Source organism: Peromyscus eremicus, chromosome 3 (assembly GCF_949786415.1).
Source record: "Peromyscus eremicus chromosome 3, PerEre_H2_v1, whole genome shotgun sequence".
In the NCBI taxonomy this organism is placed as follows: domain Eukaryota; kingdom Metazoa; phylum Chordata; class Mammalia; order Rodentia; family Cricetidae; genus Peromyscus; species Peromyscus eremicus.
In genome coordinates this window covers 89,501,449-89,520,070 of record NC_081418.1, presented here as the reverse complement: position 1 = coordinate 89,520,070, position 18,622 = coordinate 89,501,449, and the positions used below count along the sequence as shown (strand labels likewise).

At 39.7% G+C, this 18,622-nt stretch overlaps 1 protein-coding gene and 1 long non-coding RNA gene across 6 annotated transcripts in view; one reads left to right on the top strand and one right to left on the bottom strand.

Moving 5' to 3' along the window:
• Positions 1-18,622, top strand: part of Ctnna2 (catenin alpha 2) — a 1,136,313-nt gene that overhangs the window by 881,404 nt on the left and 236,287 nt on the right. For all 4 annotated transcript variants that reach the window (XM_059258010.1, XM_059258006.1, XM_059258007.1 and 1 more), the window contains one exon: positions 15,045-15,197. In XM_059258010.1, coding sequence (XP_059113993.1) covers positions 15,045-15,197 — 153 coding nt within the window. The remainder of the gene's footprint in view (positions 1-15,044; positions 15,198-18,622) is intronic.
• Positions 805-17,876, bottom strand: LOC131907074 (uncharacterized). 2 transcript variants are annotated; one of them, XR_009378280.1, is made up of 5 exons: positions 17,739-17,876; positions 15,823-15,917; positions 14,867-15,120; positions 14,080-14,189; positions 805-1,259 (listed from the first exon to the last, which is right to left on the bottom strand). It is a non-coding gene; the product is annotated as an uncharacterized LOC131907074 (long non-coding RNA). The 2 variants fall into 2 exon arrangements; XR_009378279.1 differs by lacking the exons at positions 805-1,259; positions 14,080-14,189 and having other exon boundaries at positions 14,603-15,120.

Here is an 18,622-nt window from a genome sequence, read left to right as displayed (position 1 = left end):
GCTACCAAGTGAGTTCCAGGAAAGGCGCAAAGCTACACAGAGAAACCCTGTCTCGAAAAACCAAAAAAAAAAAAAAAAATTGGTGATAAAGGAGGCCATTAATGAATTTGAAGAAATGCAGGGAGGGATATATGGGAGGATTTGGAGGAAGAAAGGAGAAAGGAGACATATTGTAATTAAATTACAAACTCAAAGATAAGAACAACAAAAATAAGAACTGAAAAAAAAATGCAGTTCCGTGCAATAGTTAAAGACAGCAATTGAAAAACCAACACATGGAGCAGCAGTGACTCCATAGGGAGAAAGTAGTTCTAGGACACTTTGTGTTGTCTATGATTGGAATAAATCAGGAGAGGCTGGTAGATGGTTCTGGAAGCTTCAGAAGTACATTTATCTGTGACATCACCACCTGATAGACCCCAAAATCTAGGGTCTCAAGTGGACACCCCAAGAACCCAGACTCCGGTCCAGTTGATGCAATAGCATGAGGTTTATTGTTGCGACTGTATAGTCGGGCTAACTCAGCTCCAAAGAGCAAGAGTCACATCTATTGCAATCACATGGGTACTTTTCAAGGAAAAACCCACAAAAGCCGTAAGATTACAATTCTCATACAATTTCATTTCGATTGATTTATGTCTAGAAGCTAATTTCATAAGATCATGGCCTGATCACACGGTGGGTACAGAGTGGGTACAGTCACGTCTGCATGCACATTCTTCCCGAAACCTCAAGGGGGGTATCAGGGCGGGAGTGGAGTTTACACAAAGGTCACAGTGTCCTTCCTGGAAACTTGCAATTATCCCAGTCACAGTTGAGCACATCTCTTAACAGAGATCTCTTTACATTGTTACATTGTGGCAGGGGTGGTTGAATAATGGCTGAGTCAGGTTGCCCTTGGAACTAGTTTTCTTTTTAGTTCCTTATTCTCCTGGGGCTTGGGGGCTGTAAGCCTGAAGGGTTAGGGTCTTTCACACCAAGTGGGTGCCTGTTTCCCCTCTCCCCTCACTCAAGTAGCATTTTAGTCCAGATTACCATCTCACTCAGTTGAACTGACGTGCCAGTCATCAGATGCTTGGAGAGGGAACTGGTAAGGCTTTGGCTGAGCTTTTCAAAGATATTCTTCTATTTAAAGAGGATTTGCCTAAGATCCAGAGGCACATGCTGGAATGTGGAATGGCAAGTACATATATTTATGGATCCAGATGACTCTGCCCGCTACAAATCCCTCCACATTTGGCAGGTGTGTAGGGTTGACCCTGTCAAAAGGGAGTAATGAAATTAGAGACTTTCTCTATCTTGTCTCAAACTCTTTAAATACACTTTTTCTTTTATTTGTTTGAGACAGAGTCTTATTTGCTGTGGGATGTTCTGTATGTCAAATGTGTTGCTCTGATTGGTTAGTAAATAAAACACTGATTGGCCAGTAGCCAGGCAGGAAGGATAGGCGGGACAAGCAGAGAAGAGAATTCTGGGAAATGGAAGGCTGAGTCAGAGAGACACTGCCAGCCACCACCATGACAAGCCGCATGGGAAGATCCCGGTAAGCCACGAGCCATGTGGCAAGGTATAGATTAATGGAAATGGATTAATTTAAGCTGTAAGAACAGTTAGCAAGAAGCCTGCCACGGCCATACAGTTTGTAACCGATATAAGTCTCTGTGTTTACTTGGTTGGGTCTGAGTGGCTGTGGGACTGGCGGGTGACAAAGATTTGTCCTGACTGTGGGCCAGGCAGGAAAACTCTAGCTACACTTATTATTTAGCCTGAGACGTCCTTGAGACTGCTAAGTAGATTAGGCTTGTGTGGAAATGTCTGTGATTGCTCTGCCTCAGCTTTTCCAGTACTGAGATTATAGGAATGTGCCACTATACTTAGTTACTTTTTGAAATATTTATTATTATTATTATTATTATTATTATATTATTATTATTATTATTATTATTATTATTATTTTATGATTTGCCTGTGTGCATGCATGCTTGGTACCCACAAAAGACAGAAGAGGGTATTGGATCTCCCAGAACTGGAATTATCAACAGGTGTTAATTGCCATGTGTGTGGTGATACATTGTATATCTTATAAAATTTGCCTGAAGATCAGAGAACAGAACAAGCCACTAGATTAAACATAGAGGCCAGGCAGTGGTGGCACACACTTTTAATCCTAGCACATGGGAAGTAGAGATGTGTCTGGATCTCTGTGAGTCAAAAGCCACCCTGGATTACATGAGATTGACTTAGTCTAGGACAGAAACAGAGCCAGGCATTGGTGGCATACACTTTTAATTCCAATACTTGGGGGTTGCACACCTTTAATCCCAGCACTTGAGATCTCATGACTTTGCTTGGGAAGCACATATGTCTTTAATCCCAGCACTAGTAAGGAAGTGATGGCTGGGCAGAGGAGACAGGAACTGAAGCTTTTTCAGACTGAGGAGTCCTAGAGGTAAGATGTGGCAGTGGCTTGTTCCTTTGTCTCTCTTATCTTTTAGCATTTACCCCAATATCTTGTTCTGGGATTTTTATTAAAAGACTTATTTAAGAATTTGTGCAACAGGGCAGTGGTGGTGCATGCCTTGAACCCCAGCACTCGGGAGGCAGAGCCAGGTGGATCTTTGTGAGTTTGAGGCCAGCATGGTCTACAGAGCGAGGTCCAGGACAGGCACCAAAACAACACAGAGAAACCCTGTCTCGAAAAAAAAGAGAATTTGTGCAACACATTTTCGTGATGGGATCTGAACCTTGGTCCTTTGCAAGAATAGCAAGTACTATTACCAATGAGCCATCTCTTCAGCTCCTCTCCACATCTATTTTCTAAGTCTCCTCCTCCTCCTCCTCCTCCTCCTCCTCCTCCTCCTCCTCCTCCTCCTCCTCCTCCTCCTCCTTCTCCTCTTTGTCCTCTTCCTCCTTCTCTTCTTCTTCCTCTTCCTCCTCCTTTTTCTTCTTATTTTTTGAGACAGGGTTTCTCTGTGTAACAACCTTGTCTGCCCTGGAACTTGATGTGTGGGCAAGGCTGGCCTTAAACTCAGAGATCGGCCTACCTCTGCCCCAGGAGTGCTGGGATCAAATGTGTGCACTGCCATGCCCCGACACAGCTAAGTCTTCTGAAGAGAGCCTGTTTTCAAACCTAAGTTTTCAATCATTGTCTTCTTAACTGCAAATTAGGAGGATTAAATCACTACTTGAACAGCATTTCTCAAGTTTCTTGAGGGTTCTTCCTGGGGTGAACTTACGTGTTTTTACTCATGTAACTCTTGACTTTCTCTCTTGATTCAAGCAACAGTACCTATAGAATGCCCATTAGCCAAAGGCAATTGTTAAATACTCAGAACGATATAGCCAGACATTATTTCTAGATCCTTTTTTTTTTCTGAGCAAAGATGGAGGGAAATAAGACTGGTAATGGGTGGTTCACTAAATGTAGGAACAAAGAATGGAAAGGAAGGTGGTTTGAGAAATTTTTCCCAGTGGAGGTTCTAAGCAACAACCTCCATGATCCAAATGACAAACCCAAGTTCGATTCCACCAAAGCTCCCCCTTTGAAAACCAAGAATTTTACTGGGCTTATTTACAGACCCTGAGGAGTTGTACTGACAGGAACTTGGGTGAACCCAAAGCCTCTGCACTGGAAAGTCTGCATGCCATATGGATGATGGCTTCTTCTTGGCTGTGCAGTTGACTCCCCTAGTATTCCCAGCCTGTATATTCTAGAGCTCCTCTCCAAGGCCTTGCACAATTAGGGCAGAATTGTATAGAGCTGGTTCAGAGGAGTGGCTGGATACTGGGGTGAGTATGTGATGACCTGCTCCATCTCTCCTTTCTGATAATGCCTACAGTCAGTAAGCCTAGCTGTGATGATCTTTTGCAAGCAGGTACAGCAGAACTGAAAGATTGTGACAGTATGGCTTAGAGGGTAGTCCTGTACAATAGAGGGTGGCATCAGTCCTGCTAGGATTTCTGAGCTTGAACATTTGGTCCCTAACGTATGGTTGTAAGTTAAAATCAAACTGTACTCAAAAGACCTGGCTATGGATTTAGGTATGTCCAACCAATGTTTCTCACCATTCCTTATTTAAACTATATAGAAAACTACATAGATTCTTGCCCCTTAAAGCTTTAATTTTACCCTACCAAGACATTATAAAGAAGGTCAATGACATAATTTTAAGGAACATTCTCTACAGGCTACAAAATGAAAACTTTCATAGGATCATTGTTATAGTAAACAACCAGCTAAGGACTGAGAGGACCTTACAAATAAACAGAATTCCAAATATGCTACTAGGGCTGGGCTAGAGGATTGGAGCCAAGAATTTAGTAGAAATATTTGTCATACTCCCCCCACTCCAAAAAAACTTGCTTCCTGTGGAAAAGCCAAATATTCTACTCTAATTTAGAAATGAAGCAATCTAAAGAATGTCAGGCCTGACATGGTATGCAGGTATCTGAGAGGAATTTTACAAGTGGAAAGTTTTGGGTAATGGTTGGACAAGGAAATATTAAAGTAAGACTTCTGTTCCATAAGCTGATTTACAACTTATTTAACATAAAGAGCTCATGCTTCCCTCTAAGCAGCATTGTATGTGAGGGTAGCATGTTCAAGATCATTGTTACAGCTTAGTAGTCATGTGAGAAGAAGACAGTCCAGTTTTTGGCTGTGAGAGAAAATGGCTTGTTTTATTTTATTTTTTCCATTTTATTTTCTGGTCATGCATGCTCCCTAGTGAACCAGAAGCTTCAGGTGTGACTTTTTGCAGTTTCACTTGGCAGGACTACATGGGTAACTACTAGTCACTGTGAGACTAGAGCAAACTTAAGAAATGAAATCTGTTTCCTCTGTAAGAGCTTTCCATTTTTCCTTAAAAAGCAACAAAAAATTATGTGTGTGTGTGCCTGCATGAGTTTATATGTATCACGTGTATGCAGGTGCCTCTGAAGCCCATGAAATGGCATCAGATCCTCTGCAATTGGAGTTACATGTGGTTGTGAGTCCCAGGCATGTGGGTGCTGGGAATTGAACCTGGGTCCTGTGCAAGAGCAATAAGCTCTCTGAACCAGAGAGCCATCTCTCTACCCCCCATTTGTCATTTTTCTTCTCATAAGATTCTTGCCTCTTTAGGATAATTTCATTCGTATTGCAATCACTATTTCTGGGGCACATTCCTCCCTTCTTTTTTCCAGGAAAATACTTAAATCTTCTTAATAAAAATTTGAAATTTTGTAGACTTTTTTTTTTTTTTTTTCTGTATAGAACTATTTTTCCCTCTTTGAGTCCAGACCAGAGTTTTCAAATGGGAAGTTGAAGGTAAATAGTTAGGGACCTTTTTCAATGTTCCAGGAAAGAACAGCCACTCATTAAAGAGATATAGGAAGCAGTCGGTCCTTATTTTCATGGTTAAGCAATAGGGAAAACAGGAGTAATAAACACACTGGGTTGTCTCTTCAAAGAGAGAGGTATGTAATCTGTTTTGTTGCCTAAAAGACTGGGATTAGAGGTAGTTAACAGCCGGGTGAACTTTGCACTGTCTTTGTGGCCAGGCCACACCAGATCCTTGCCCAGAACCTTACCATGAGCTTGTTTATTTTGAGCTTGTTTCCTCTGTTAATCAATAGAATCTATCTTCATGAAAGATGTCACTTGTACTTTATAATATTTTCGATGTAAGCATGTTTTAAGCTTTGTTGTGTACATGAGGCTGAATTCATTATCACCAGAAAACTCTTTTCCAAATTGTGCTGTGTTTAAATATTCCTAAAATAAACTACTCAGAGTTAGACTCTCAAAGTTTAACCCAACACTGGCTACTAAGTCATGTTGAACTTAACTGCCTTCCTGCCTCTTTCAGATCAACACTTTGCTAGCCTTGGTGTTCACAGAGATCCCCACAAAGAGACATGCAGGAATGTTGTTCTCCATGTGATTTATAGTACACAGTTACTAGACTCTCAAGCAAACTGAAGCATATGCTAATCTGGTTGGCTGGGGAAAGACCTTGTGTTCTCCTCTTCTAGTGGGAACTGTTTTATATCCATCAAACAGCTTTAGGATTTTGGACTTTGTAAATGACAAAAAACATACAAACAAAAAATCCCCAACTTTTGTAAAATCTATTTGAATATATCTCCAATTACACCACGCATCCAGCATGACCCTCACCTGGGCCATTTTTGAAATAGTTTATTTTTCTCCTCCAGTCTATAGTTCACAGTGTGTCTATCCTTTCATGGTACTCCCCTACCATGAAATATAGAATCACATTGTTCACATAGGTATGATCTGTTGACTCTGTTCTTTTGGATTCACAGAAGAAAATGGCATTATTTACATCGATAATAGGCTTAATTGGGTAAAATAGACTGATAGTGCTGAGCTAATACCTTTAAATGTCTTGTCTTATGCAATTAATATTTTCTTGTCACACATGTGCTGAAACAGTTGGAAGCAAGCCTTGTGTTCTTGACTACTGTCAGACTTAATGAATGATTTTTGTCAAGACATTCCTTTCTGCCCTGGTTGATTGATAGCTAAATTTCAGTCTTCCCGCTTATGTAAAAAGTGTTAACCATGCCTTTCAGCTTGTAGGCAAGGGCATTTGAACCATCCTAATAGTCAATTTACAGAGGAATTATATTGCCTGTTTACTGGAAGGGTCAAAAAATGTGCCACTGTTCATCAGGGACACAAGTCCAGGATCCATCAGCTAATGAAGGCAGTATTGATGTGTCCCCACATTTACTGGATGATACCAAGTTCAAGATATCCCTGGTCCCACCTGCTGAGACCTGGCTCTCAGTCGTGGATATGATTGTGTTTATGGACAGTGCAACATATATATTAGCATGAATGTAGTTTGATCCTCATACACTTGAGGATGAGAATCAAAATTAGGATGTTAGGCCAGGTGTGATGGTGTACACTTTTAATCTTAGTGCATGGGAAGCATAAGCAGGCAGATCTCTGTGAGTTTGAGCCCCATGTGGTCGATGTAATGAGCTCCCAGCCAGCCGAGACCATAGAGTGGGACCCTGCCCTCCAATACAAAAACAGAACTGGTTACTAGATTATCTGGGTGCTATTGTGCATGTGTTCCTTTCAAAGATATCTTTAGAGTGAGGCAAATGTGGGCTTATATCTACCACCAAAGGCTTGAAGATTTCCCTACATTATGTAATTACCAAATCAAACCATGGAACATGGACCCCAGTCATTTCTGGGAGGAGTCTCATGTTCATGATTGGCTACAAGGCAATCAGAACCCCAAGAAACACACTTTATTAACCTTGTTACAATTTCCTGTTTAAATATACTTTTACCAGCTGGTACCAGGGTCCCCTTGGATATGAAAATTTGCTCACTTCTCAAATATAATAGCTGGCATTACATTTGCAGATAACTTATATATATATATATCATCCCATGTACTTTGAGTAACCTCTAGGTTACTTTCAATACCTAATACAATATAAATCTTACATAAATAATGATGCTGCTGCATTGTTTTGGGAATAATGATAAATATATTCTGCACCTTCTCAATACAGATGAGTTTTTAAATGTTTCCTGTAAAGGATGCATTTTAAAATCACAACATAATGTGTGTCATTATGATATTTTTGAACAAAATGTCTTTCTGTGGGTCTTCTCTTCTATCTCCTCCACTTCCTTCCCCTGTTCCTCCCTTGGTAGCTCCCCTACTGTGAGACACTTTCCTCTTTCAAGTCCCATGTGTCCTGTTACTTACTTTCCACTTACTTTGCTGATGGGCATTACAAATTTTTAGCCAAAAATTTATTGTGGTAGACATAGAATCTCTGGATACAGAAAGCCAGCTGTATAATGTATAAGCCATCTATCTTCATATTACTGTATCTCTCTATCTGTCTGCCTACCTATCTATCTATCTATTTATCTATCTATCTATCTATCTATCTATCTATCTATCTATCTATCTATCTATTCGTTATTTAATCTATCATTGATGTATGTATGTATGTATCTATTTATCTATCTATTCATTTATTAATCATATATCTGTCTATAATCAATCATTAATGTATGTATGTATGTATGTATTTATTATCTATCTATCTCTTTGATACATTATTTCACTGCATAGCCTATGTAGACTTCTGTAAACACCTCTTAGCTTCTGAGTCCTGTATTTTTTTTTCAAAGTCCTAAAGTCTCAGGAAGTCTGAAAGTGTAATGTTACCTTCCAGAAAGTTCTTTTACCTTGAAATAGAGGAGTCCTGAGGGCTCACTTCTTCCCTGGGATGGGGGAGGTCACTGACATCCCACCTTCCAGTGGATTTCTCTGCCTATTTATCCTCCTGAACGTTCTCTTCATTTCAGTTTTACTATCTCAGAGGTGCATAGAAGGAAACTACCATGAAGGAAATATCTCTGTACTTTACTTACCTCCCAAGACGAACTTGTTCCTAGAAATTACTACAGTGCAATTCTTTAAAGCCATGCTTTAGGTAAAAAAAAAATTTGACTAAGTTGACACAAAGTAGATATAGGAGGGGACTGTACTTACTAGTAGTTTAAAGCATGAGCTCTCAAGACAAAAACCCTCAAAGCATACCACGCCTCTGCCACTTAAGAACTATATGAATGAGTGAGCCACTTAATTCTTTTGCCTCAACTTCTTCACTTGTGAAGTAGAGAAAATGTTAGTAAGCATGTGTGTGTGTGTGTGTGTGTGTGTGTGTGTGTGTGTGTGTGTGTATGTGTGTGCATGAGAGCTCTCACCTGCCCCCACCAGTATGCATGCATTTAGGAGTCCAAGTAGGAGCTCTGGAATCTTCTACCACTCTTGATTACCTTCACTACCTTGACACAGGCTCTCTAACTAAATTTAATGCTCCCTGTCTCAGCAAGGCTGAGCTCCTGGGGTCTACTTGTCTCTGTCCCCCAGTGCTGGGCTAAAGGTACATAAAACCATACATAACACGCAACTGTGCTACCCTGCCTAGCTTTTTACACGGATGCTGCTGATTCACTCTCAAGCTTGCACAGCAAATGCTTTCATGTTCTGAGCCATCTCCACACCCCCATAGCCAGCTCTTTGAGTGAAAATAAATGAGTTTTCTAACTCTTTAGAACAGTGACACAAAATAATTCCTAAATAGAGATTATTAATATAAATATAAACATTCACTCTGTCTCTTCCTGCCATGTCTTCACTAACCCTTCTTCATGCCCCACTGCTACAGTCAGTGGTTTTTGTGTAGACCGTCTCTTCCCACAGCCTTTCCTTGGGTCCCTTATCCTGAACCTAGTGGTTGTGGGCTCAGTTTTCTGCTAATATTTTTCTGCCACCAAGTCAAGCTGTTGCACCTGCTGGACTGAAGCCATCTGGAGATCCTCAATAATCGCTCTCCTGAACCCTGAGGCAACCTTTTATTGTCTCTTCTCATGAAAGCAATTAGCCTTGCCCGTCATGTAGGAAAAAGAGGACTTTGACTCAGACCTGTGTGTGCTGGGGCAGAAAATGAAATCAACAGATGGAACCAAACACCTGCTCCTGTCCTTCTGGAACAGTTCTCATTGGAACAACTTTTTAACTAAAGATGATTTTTAACCTATACAAATAAGAAATTATAGCCTTGATATTTTTAAATAAGATCCATGACTATAGAATGGAAGATGACATACTTTCAGAAATAAGTCTGCATTGAAATGCCACCAAACCAGTTCAGATAGCTGATCAAAAACTATTCCCAAGATTTCTCTTCCACCTCCTCTCAAAGGTCACTCAACGACCACTAAAACTTATTTTCATAAAATGCATGTATGACCAATCATTTAGTGTTACTGCACTGTGTGGAAATAGCACCTGGGAGGCATGAACAATACCAGGTGTGGCTCCCAAGTCTGTTTGCCTTCTCCTTCGACTGGCCTTGGTTCCTGGTGGCTCTGATCTGATCTGTGATGCCCAAATCAGGTCTCTTCAACAAGTTTGCCACCCTCTCCTTTGGATGATAATCAAGTGCCTCAGTTTTATGCAGTCCACTACACCCTACCCATGCAATGGTCCTTGTGAGAATTAAGATGGGTCTTTCTACATCAATTAATCTAATCAAGATAATCACTTAAGGGTATGCACAGTAGCTTATCTCTTAGTTGATTCCGTACCTAATCAATCTGACAAGCCATCAAAGGAGAATAGTCTGATTGTTTCCTTCTCAAAGGAAGGGCAGAGAGCAAGACCTGCAAGCTCAGTGGTGAGAGGGTCTCTAAAACCTCAACATGGCAGCACCATGGGAATTCTCACTGGATCAAGGCCACAAGGCCAAAGGAATGTCTTGAAGGTCAGGCACCGTGTTTTAGTTAGTTCTATAGAAAAGCCATAGTGGGGTCACGATAGTTTAATAAATGGCTACATTTATCAGAGTTTCTCTCAGTACTTTTTGTTCCACCAGAGACATGTTTTTTGTTTGTTTGTTTGTTTTTGTTTTGTTTTTTTTCTGACTGTTTTGGCAGTCCTGGAGGGCAGACTGTGGATCTGGTGAAATTGCATCAAGGAGTTTGCACATACGTGCTACACAGAATGATGGCTGTTCTGGGCTTTAACTGAGCCAGCAAAGCCTCAATTTCCTGGGGAACTGGGTGCATTGGAAGAAGAAAAACAAGGCCTGATGAACTATTCTTTTTTTTTTTTTTTTCTTTTTTGGTACTTGGTCCCATTAGGATGCACATGTGTCCCAATTAAAATGATTTTGCTTCATGATATCATCAAGATAGATACCAAAGAATCTTGTATTTCTCTTAAAAGGAATGCAAATAATGCAAAAAATGTTGATTATGTTCTTAATGCTTTACCTTCAGGTTCATGGATATGCTCTGTTCACCTATGCCATACTAGGCTGGGCCAGTGCCTTTATGATCATGAGATCCTGTGCAGTTTAGGCACCCTGAGTTATTAAAGTGGCTTTGGGTAGATTATTGCGTTGACTAATGACCAGGACTGACCTTCACACTGGCTAAAATTTGCTTGACTTAATGAGGCTCAATTTTTGTCAAGCCCTCTAGGCTGGATGGCTTCTGGCCCAGTCACTTCCTTGCTTTGATCTTTCATTTTTAATAATAATTATAGCACAAAGCTTAAGGAATTGTGGTAAAATATGTCAGTAATCATGAAAAGCCTGGGGCAGCTACATTCAAAGAAAAATATTAAGCCTTCAGATTTTTTGAGTCTATTTGAATCATACTCTGCACCCAACTTTGACCTTGTTGGCTATGCCTTTCATTGTAATATTAAAAAATTAATACTTCAGTACTTAATAAGATTGTTTCACACATGTAAATGATGGGATAGATGTTAAGTTGCCAGATCTTTATTAAATATCATCAGTTCAGCCTAGAATCAGTGTTCACTTTTATTTCTGAAATTCAGGATGATGGTGGATTTCTTAGACACATAGCTAATTATACCTAAAGAAAGCTCCCATTTGAAGGATGTCTATCAAGGAGAGCAGGCTTTTATCCTGTAGGAAAAGTAGGGTTGATGAGTACTAGCTGCCTAGAGCACTGTGCTAAGAGAGATTAGGAAGTGGAATTGAGCTCAGCATAAACGTGTGCTGGACCTGACTAATCATGTCTGATATGGCACAGGAAGGGAGGCATGATAGCCATTCCTGCTTTGGTTCACAGATTCTAGACTTGTCCATTATAAAAGGCCCTCACCTTATAGGTGTTCCCTATGAATTTATATATTTTCCACTCTTATTTCTATTTTCTACTCATGTTTGAATCGCTCATTTTTCATTTTCTCTCCTACCCTACTTGATTTTCCTTTCTCATTTTCTTTTTTTCCCTCAGGCCTTAAACTCATGCCTCTCTCCAGTGGCTGAGATTATAGGTACACACTTATGTACCAGGTTGCATTTTGTTGTTGTTGATCTTTTTATGGGATGAGGGCGGGAGAAGGTGGGGCTCAGGACATGAACACCGTTTCTGTGTCTGCTGGAATTCCCTATTTCATGAATCTTGGTATAAGTAGTTACAATAGCTTTGGATTTCTTTCTTCAGAGATGCCTAGAAGCCATATATTGAATTTCTTTTCCTATTTTGACTTGTCATCTTTTCTCACATCCCTTTTTAAGCTCTTGCTAATATTTTACTTTGAATTTTTTCTTTGTTTTTTTTAAGGCACCTGCTGTGATATTTATTCATTTTGGTTCAGTCTTTTTTAAATTGACCATTTGCAATTCTTTTTTTAAATTTTAAAACAGAATTCTTAGTTACTTTATTTTTAAAGATTTATTTTATTTGCATGTGTGTGTGTGTGTGTGTGTGTGTGTGTGTGTGTGTGTACTTCTGTGTGGGTACTCATGAACGTCAGTCCCTTATGTGGACTTTCTTCTTCTGTTGTCTTTCTTGTCCCTGTCAAGTTCATTTTATTAAGTCCCCACGTTCCCCTTTACTATGTGAAGCCCTGCTCTGCCAGAAGCTATGACAGTTTGAAATGTTCAACACCTGGTTTCCTTCAGTTCTTCTTGCATAACTTTCTAAGTGTATAGGGATGTCCAGGAGCTGTAGTTACAGTTGGCTGTGCTCACCCAACAAGGATCCTGGGCACTGAACTCTCATCCTCTGAAAGAGCAGCAAATGCTCTTAAATCAATTACTGAGCCATTTCCCCAATTTTACTTTTTAGAGATGTTCTTACACTGTAGCACAACTTGGCCTAGGACTCATTATCTAGCTTAGGGTAGACTCAAGTTAGGGGTAATTGTCCTGCCTCGACTTCACAAGTACTGGGATCAGAAGTATGAGTCACGATGCCTAGTTCATAGTTGTTCTCACAGCAGTTTGTATTGTTATTTTGTATCTTTTATTTTTTCTATAAAGTCCTTTATTTGATTTGAAATGGCATGTTACCCTTTTTTAAAGGTTTCCATTTTTACCTGTTATATAGACATATCTTTCTGTTTATGTAGTTTAATTGTATATGGGGACAACCATTCTTTACAGCTTTCTGTAATGCTTAACTTTGCTCACTTCTGTAAACAAATTCTTCCTGAGGATTTAGGAAGAGTTGATACAGATGGCTTTTCTAGCCCCACAGAGTTCCTTCTTCAGCTACTTTTTGTAGGTATCAAAAAAAGTGGTGGTTTGGTTGGTGGGATAGCCTTCCTCATTTTCCTCTGACCTACCCCTTATGTAGACTTATATTTGTCTCTCTTGTTGCTGTCAAGTCATTTTTTACTACACTTCTTCTCATTTCTTCCCTACATGAATCAATATGCCCTTGAAGCGGCTGTGGCAGGTTAGTTTGAAATGTTCCCTGTAAGGCCTCCCTGTAAGGTCCACATTTACTGTTTCTATCTCTTTCCCAGTTGGGACTAAAGAAGGCAAGTTATTTCACTTGTCTGAGTCCCAGCTCTTTCACTTAGAGAACTCTTTTAACAATGCTCCACGTTTCGTAATATTGTTGAATGACTTCAACAATGGAATATGGAAAGAAATTACTTAAGTGTTCTCATATGATATATACCCCTAAAAGATGACATCACAAATAACTAATATTAATTTGAGGAAGTAATTTATATATATATATATATATATATATATATATATATATATTTTTTTTTTTTTTTTTTTTTTTTGCCAAATAAGTATTGTAGTGAATTTAACTTCACATAGTCTTTCTTGTATCTTACAAGGAGAATGCCAAAGCAATTTAGAGGAAAGCCAAACCAACTTACATACATTCACATGCATCCTTTATGGTCATTAGGGCTCAAAAGAAGAGGGTGTTATTCATACTACTGCTTCTGATCACTCACAAGAGAGTGTATCTGTCATATTGTCAACTTGCCCCACAGCCTCCGGGACAGGTGTTAATAAATTGATTTGGGAAATGTACAGATTATTTACCATCTTCTCTTGTGTTTATTTTTATTTGTAGGCTAGATATATTCAGATGATTATGAACCAAGTAGAAGCAAGGTGATTGTTCAGGGACAGTTTTATTTTGTTTTCATGCAGCTGCCCCACTTATTTTAATAGTGTGGGAATGGTGTGTAATTATGCATTGTTAGAAGATTCGGGTTTGTTTATTCTTACCTTGAAACGTAATTCTAAGTATTTTTTACTTCCTGGAACATAGCAACTGCATCACCATAGCACCTGGGCTGGAATATTTTTATGACTGTCAGATGTTTCCTGTTTTCCTTCTGTAAAGCACAAACAGTGGATGTGAAAAGGGCAGGCTACACACAGTGATAAATCTCAGGGGTGGCATCAGGGCTCAGCACTCTATCTGAAGTTCTCCCCAGTGGCTGGTTGGTACCTAGAAGTCACTGCTGCTGAAGAGCTGAGCTCTTTAACTTCACCAAGACTCAGAGTCCATAGGAGTGAAACATACAATTTAGTGAAGGATGATAGCTGATCTTTGGTCAGTGTTTTGAGCTATAGTCTGTTTATGTAATTTTCAAGAGGTATATTGCATGTAGTCTCTAGGCAGATGTACATCGGTCTACAACCTCTTTTTCATTGATGTGATAAGAGAAAATTCAAAAGAAAGTGGGACTCATATTGTCCTAATTTCTGTTCTACCACTGTAATCATTGTCTAGACAAAAAGCAAGTGAGGGAAGAAAGGGTTTATTTGATTTATAATTCCAGGCTACAGTCACTTATTGTGGGGAAGTCAAAGCAAGACAGGCTCATCCACAGCCGGTAGCAGAGAGAGAATGAATGTGTGCATGGTTCTTAGTGCTCAACATCCCCCCTCCACGTTTATATAGTCCAAAATTTCCTACTTAGGGAAGAGTGCTGCCTTTGGTAGCTTGGGTCATCCCATATTAGTGAACATAATCAACATATTTCCTCCTATATCCCCACAAGCCAACCTGATCTAGGCAATCTCTCACTGAGAAAATTTTCTCAGCAGGTTCTAAGTTGTGTCAAGTTGTCAATTAAAATTAACCATCACCATTGTTTACATTGTAATGAAAGCTTGACAGTGCTTTAGGAAAAGATTGCCAATTCTGTTCCTTAATGTCCTTCTGCTTTTGTTCTTAACTGTAGCTTCGGAAAGCCGTGATGGATCACATATCAGATTCTTTCTTGGAAACCAATGTCCCTTTGCTGGTTCTCATTGAGGCTGCAAAAAGTGGGAATGAAAAAGAAGTGAAGGAATATGCCCAAGTTTTCCGTGAACATGCCAACAAGCTGGTGGAGGTAAGTCAAAGACGTGGGGACGCAGGTCTCAGAATGCAAGGTGTAGATATATAGTGTGTCTCTACACATGGCTCTTGAGGTTTTAATAGACTGCTGTTTTGTGGTTTTCTTGGAAAAGTCAAGTACTGGAAGCTTTTTTGCCTTGACTTTGTGAGTACTCTGCTCCCCTCAGAGGAAACAAATTATTAGCCATCCTTCCTTGCTGTGTGCCATGACTCTTCCTACTCTAAAATGTGTCTGCTAATTTTCCTGAGCAATAAGCAGAAGCTGGAACTGAAGTATTGAAGACTCTCCAGCACTGAATGGCAGGTTTGGTGAGAAGGAGTGGAATTAAAATTTCCAGATGGATAATTTCAAACCTGTTTCCTTTCCACCCTCCTCACTTTCTATCCTACTGCATGCAGTGAAGCTAGCTTGCCTGGATATTGTGTGAGTTTTACTGGAGAGACATGAGCAAATATCTGTTGACTCCAGCTAGGGTGCTAAGGACATGCCGATGGAATTATTTCATCTAAGCTTGTCTTGATGAACTGGTGAGACATGGAACTTCCTTAAAGAACATGGGTAAGGAGGTACCTAGAGGAGCTTAGCTAAGCCCTAATAGCTGAATTACTGAAAAGCTCACCTCAGCATTGGTGATGACCTCAGAGAGTTGCAGACATGGAGTACCTCCCTCAGTTAGTCTTTGACCTTTATATACTCCAGCACTTCCAGAAACAACTGGAATAGAATTATACAAACCTTGATGAGGCAGGGAAGAGGTAGTTCCTGGACTTTCAGATGAGAGGCTAAGGACCCTCCAACCCTCACCCTCTATGAGGAAGTGTTCATAGGCCAATCTTGTAGGGATTTCATGAGGGTAATAACAACTGTTCTGATTTCAAGATAAGATAATGTTATGCTTAGTAGAGGAAAGTCCCACATCACTGGCCACATAATGAATTTGTAGGAAAAAAAATCCGTTTTTCTAACTAGCTGTTTAGACTCCTTGTGGAAGATTTTGGGCCAATACTAATGTAAGTTCAGGATCATAAATATATTTTATGAAGTGGAGAAGTCCGTGGGAGTTTGAGTATAAATCTAAAATTATACCCAGTGATATTGGAACACTATGCAGACAGGAAATGAGATTCAGGCTACCTGGACTTAGGAAGTGAATGGCTATAATTTAGCAAAAACAGAATTAGCGATATGGTCTTAAGACAAAAAGACATGGATGTTAATCAGGAAATGTGTGAAGGAGTCTTGGAAGGGTGATGATCGTGGGGGGTCTGGAATGGTTGCAAGCAGTAAGGCAAAGCTTACAGATAGCATTTAGCATTATTACCACTACCACTGTGGTGCATTCTCTTTCTGATAATAGGGATAAAATCATTCAAAGTATATGCAGATGCAAGCTGAAATGAAAACAGCTCCACTGATTTATTTGGGTGTCAAGAAGATGATGAAGGAGGAGTTGAAAGATGAGTGGGGGGGACAAAAGAAAGAGAAAAGAAGATTGCTGAATGAATGCTATCAGAATTTAAATATGAATGTGAAACAAAATAATATTGGCATATAGACATACCATCTTATGTAAGGTATTGTAGTTTTTATAAATATTTGTAGAATTATACAAGGTATATTCAGTAGTGTGGTGATATATTGTGTACACTAATGAAATTTGCCTGATTTACTATTTTAGACAAAAAAGGGGAAATGTGGTGATACATTGTATACCCTAATAGAACTTGCCTGAAGATCAGAGGACAGAACAAGCCACTAGATTAAACATAGAGGCCAGGCAGTGGTGGCACACACCTTTAATCCTAGTACTCGGGAGGCAGAGATCTTCTGGATCTCTGAGAACAAAGTTACCCTGGACTACATGACATTAATTCAGTCTAGGACAGAAACAGAGCCAGACAGTGGTGGCACAGGCCTTTAGTCCTAGCACTTGAGAACTCATGCCTCTGCTACCAGTATTGGGGAAGTCACATGCCTTTAATCCCACGACTAGGAATGAAGTAATATGGCTGGGCTGAGAAAGGTTTATAAAGCATGATGAAACAGGAACTAAAGCCCCTTTTGGCTGAGGAAAGCTTTTTGGCTGAGGACTCAGACGTTCAGTCAGAGGATTCGTGGAGTTGGCAAGGTGAGATGTGGCAATGGCTTGTTCCTTTGTCTCTTTGATCTTCAGGCAAATTTTATTAGGTTACACAATATATCACCACATTTCCCCCTTTTTGTCTAAAATAATAAAAGAAAGTTATAACTAATATAAAAAACCTATATACAATAAGTATATACAATATATACAGTCAAGAATAACATTAACAATGTCCAGTCCACAAACATTTGACAAATTCAGAGAAAATACTCCATTATCTATCCTATTTTGGTGAGTTCAAAATGGTGTACCTAACACACTTTCTATCCTAACTTGTATTACCAACCCCAAACTATCTTTTGATGTCTTTCAAACTTATGTACTTTATTGGTTAAATTATTAAGGCCACTCCATGTAGTTAAAAGGGAGGTTTATTTTGTGGAGTAACTTACAAGTGAAGGGATAGGTTACAGAGTCTGGGAAAGGTGTAGCACAGTCAGGCAGTGTTCTCTGGAGAACTCTGCTCGGTCTACCTCCAGTGTCCAGGGTACAGGAACCAAGAAAGCATCCGAATGTCGGGTCTTCAGGGTCCTCTCTCAGCCCTGCCTTGTAGACGTGACAGTTACTGAAGCCTCAATGGGGGCTGGAACTTCCAGATCAAAGCTGGAATGGCTACCCACTACAATACTTTACACCTCTTCAGGCAAATTTTATTAGGGTGCACAATATATCACAATAAGTAGTGTATTGTCAACAGTGTGTATGAAAAGATTCAAGTTAATTCCAAATGGTAAGCATTTCCTGTGTTCAGTACTGTCATTGTCATTAACTCTGTGCATGGCCTCATTTGTAACACACTTTTGGAATACAGATGTAACATTCAGTAAACATGAGGCCAGGGTATATGAGCTGTCTTTTCTAATCATTCTTCCTTTCTCTTGCAATGCACCATAGTCAGCCTTTTCCCTTCCTGGCTTTGGGTTCACTGTAGATGAATCCAGCTGCTGTCTTTGATCCCTTACTTGTGGCAGGTGGAGGAGACCTTAGGTTGTTCAGCTGCCCACATCAGAAAATTGAAGCTTTCACTGCTTTACTTGTCCTTCTAATTGACTGTGGGTGGGCTATGCAGCCAACAGCATCTCAGAATGTCTTCATGTCCAAGTGGGAGCAGGGACTAGTGTGTGGATTGTAATCAAACAATTAATGCAGTTTGTGGACTTTTAAGTAAAGTCTTTGTTTCTACTTTGAAAAAGTAGATCTTTGTGAACTTAAAGACTTTCTTAGTTTTTCTTAATGTACATGCAGGACATATTGATTCTATATTCATTGACCTTTG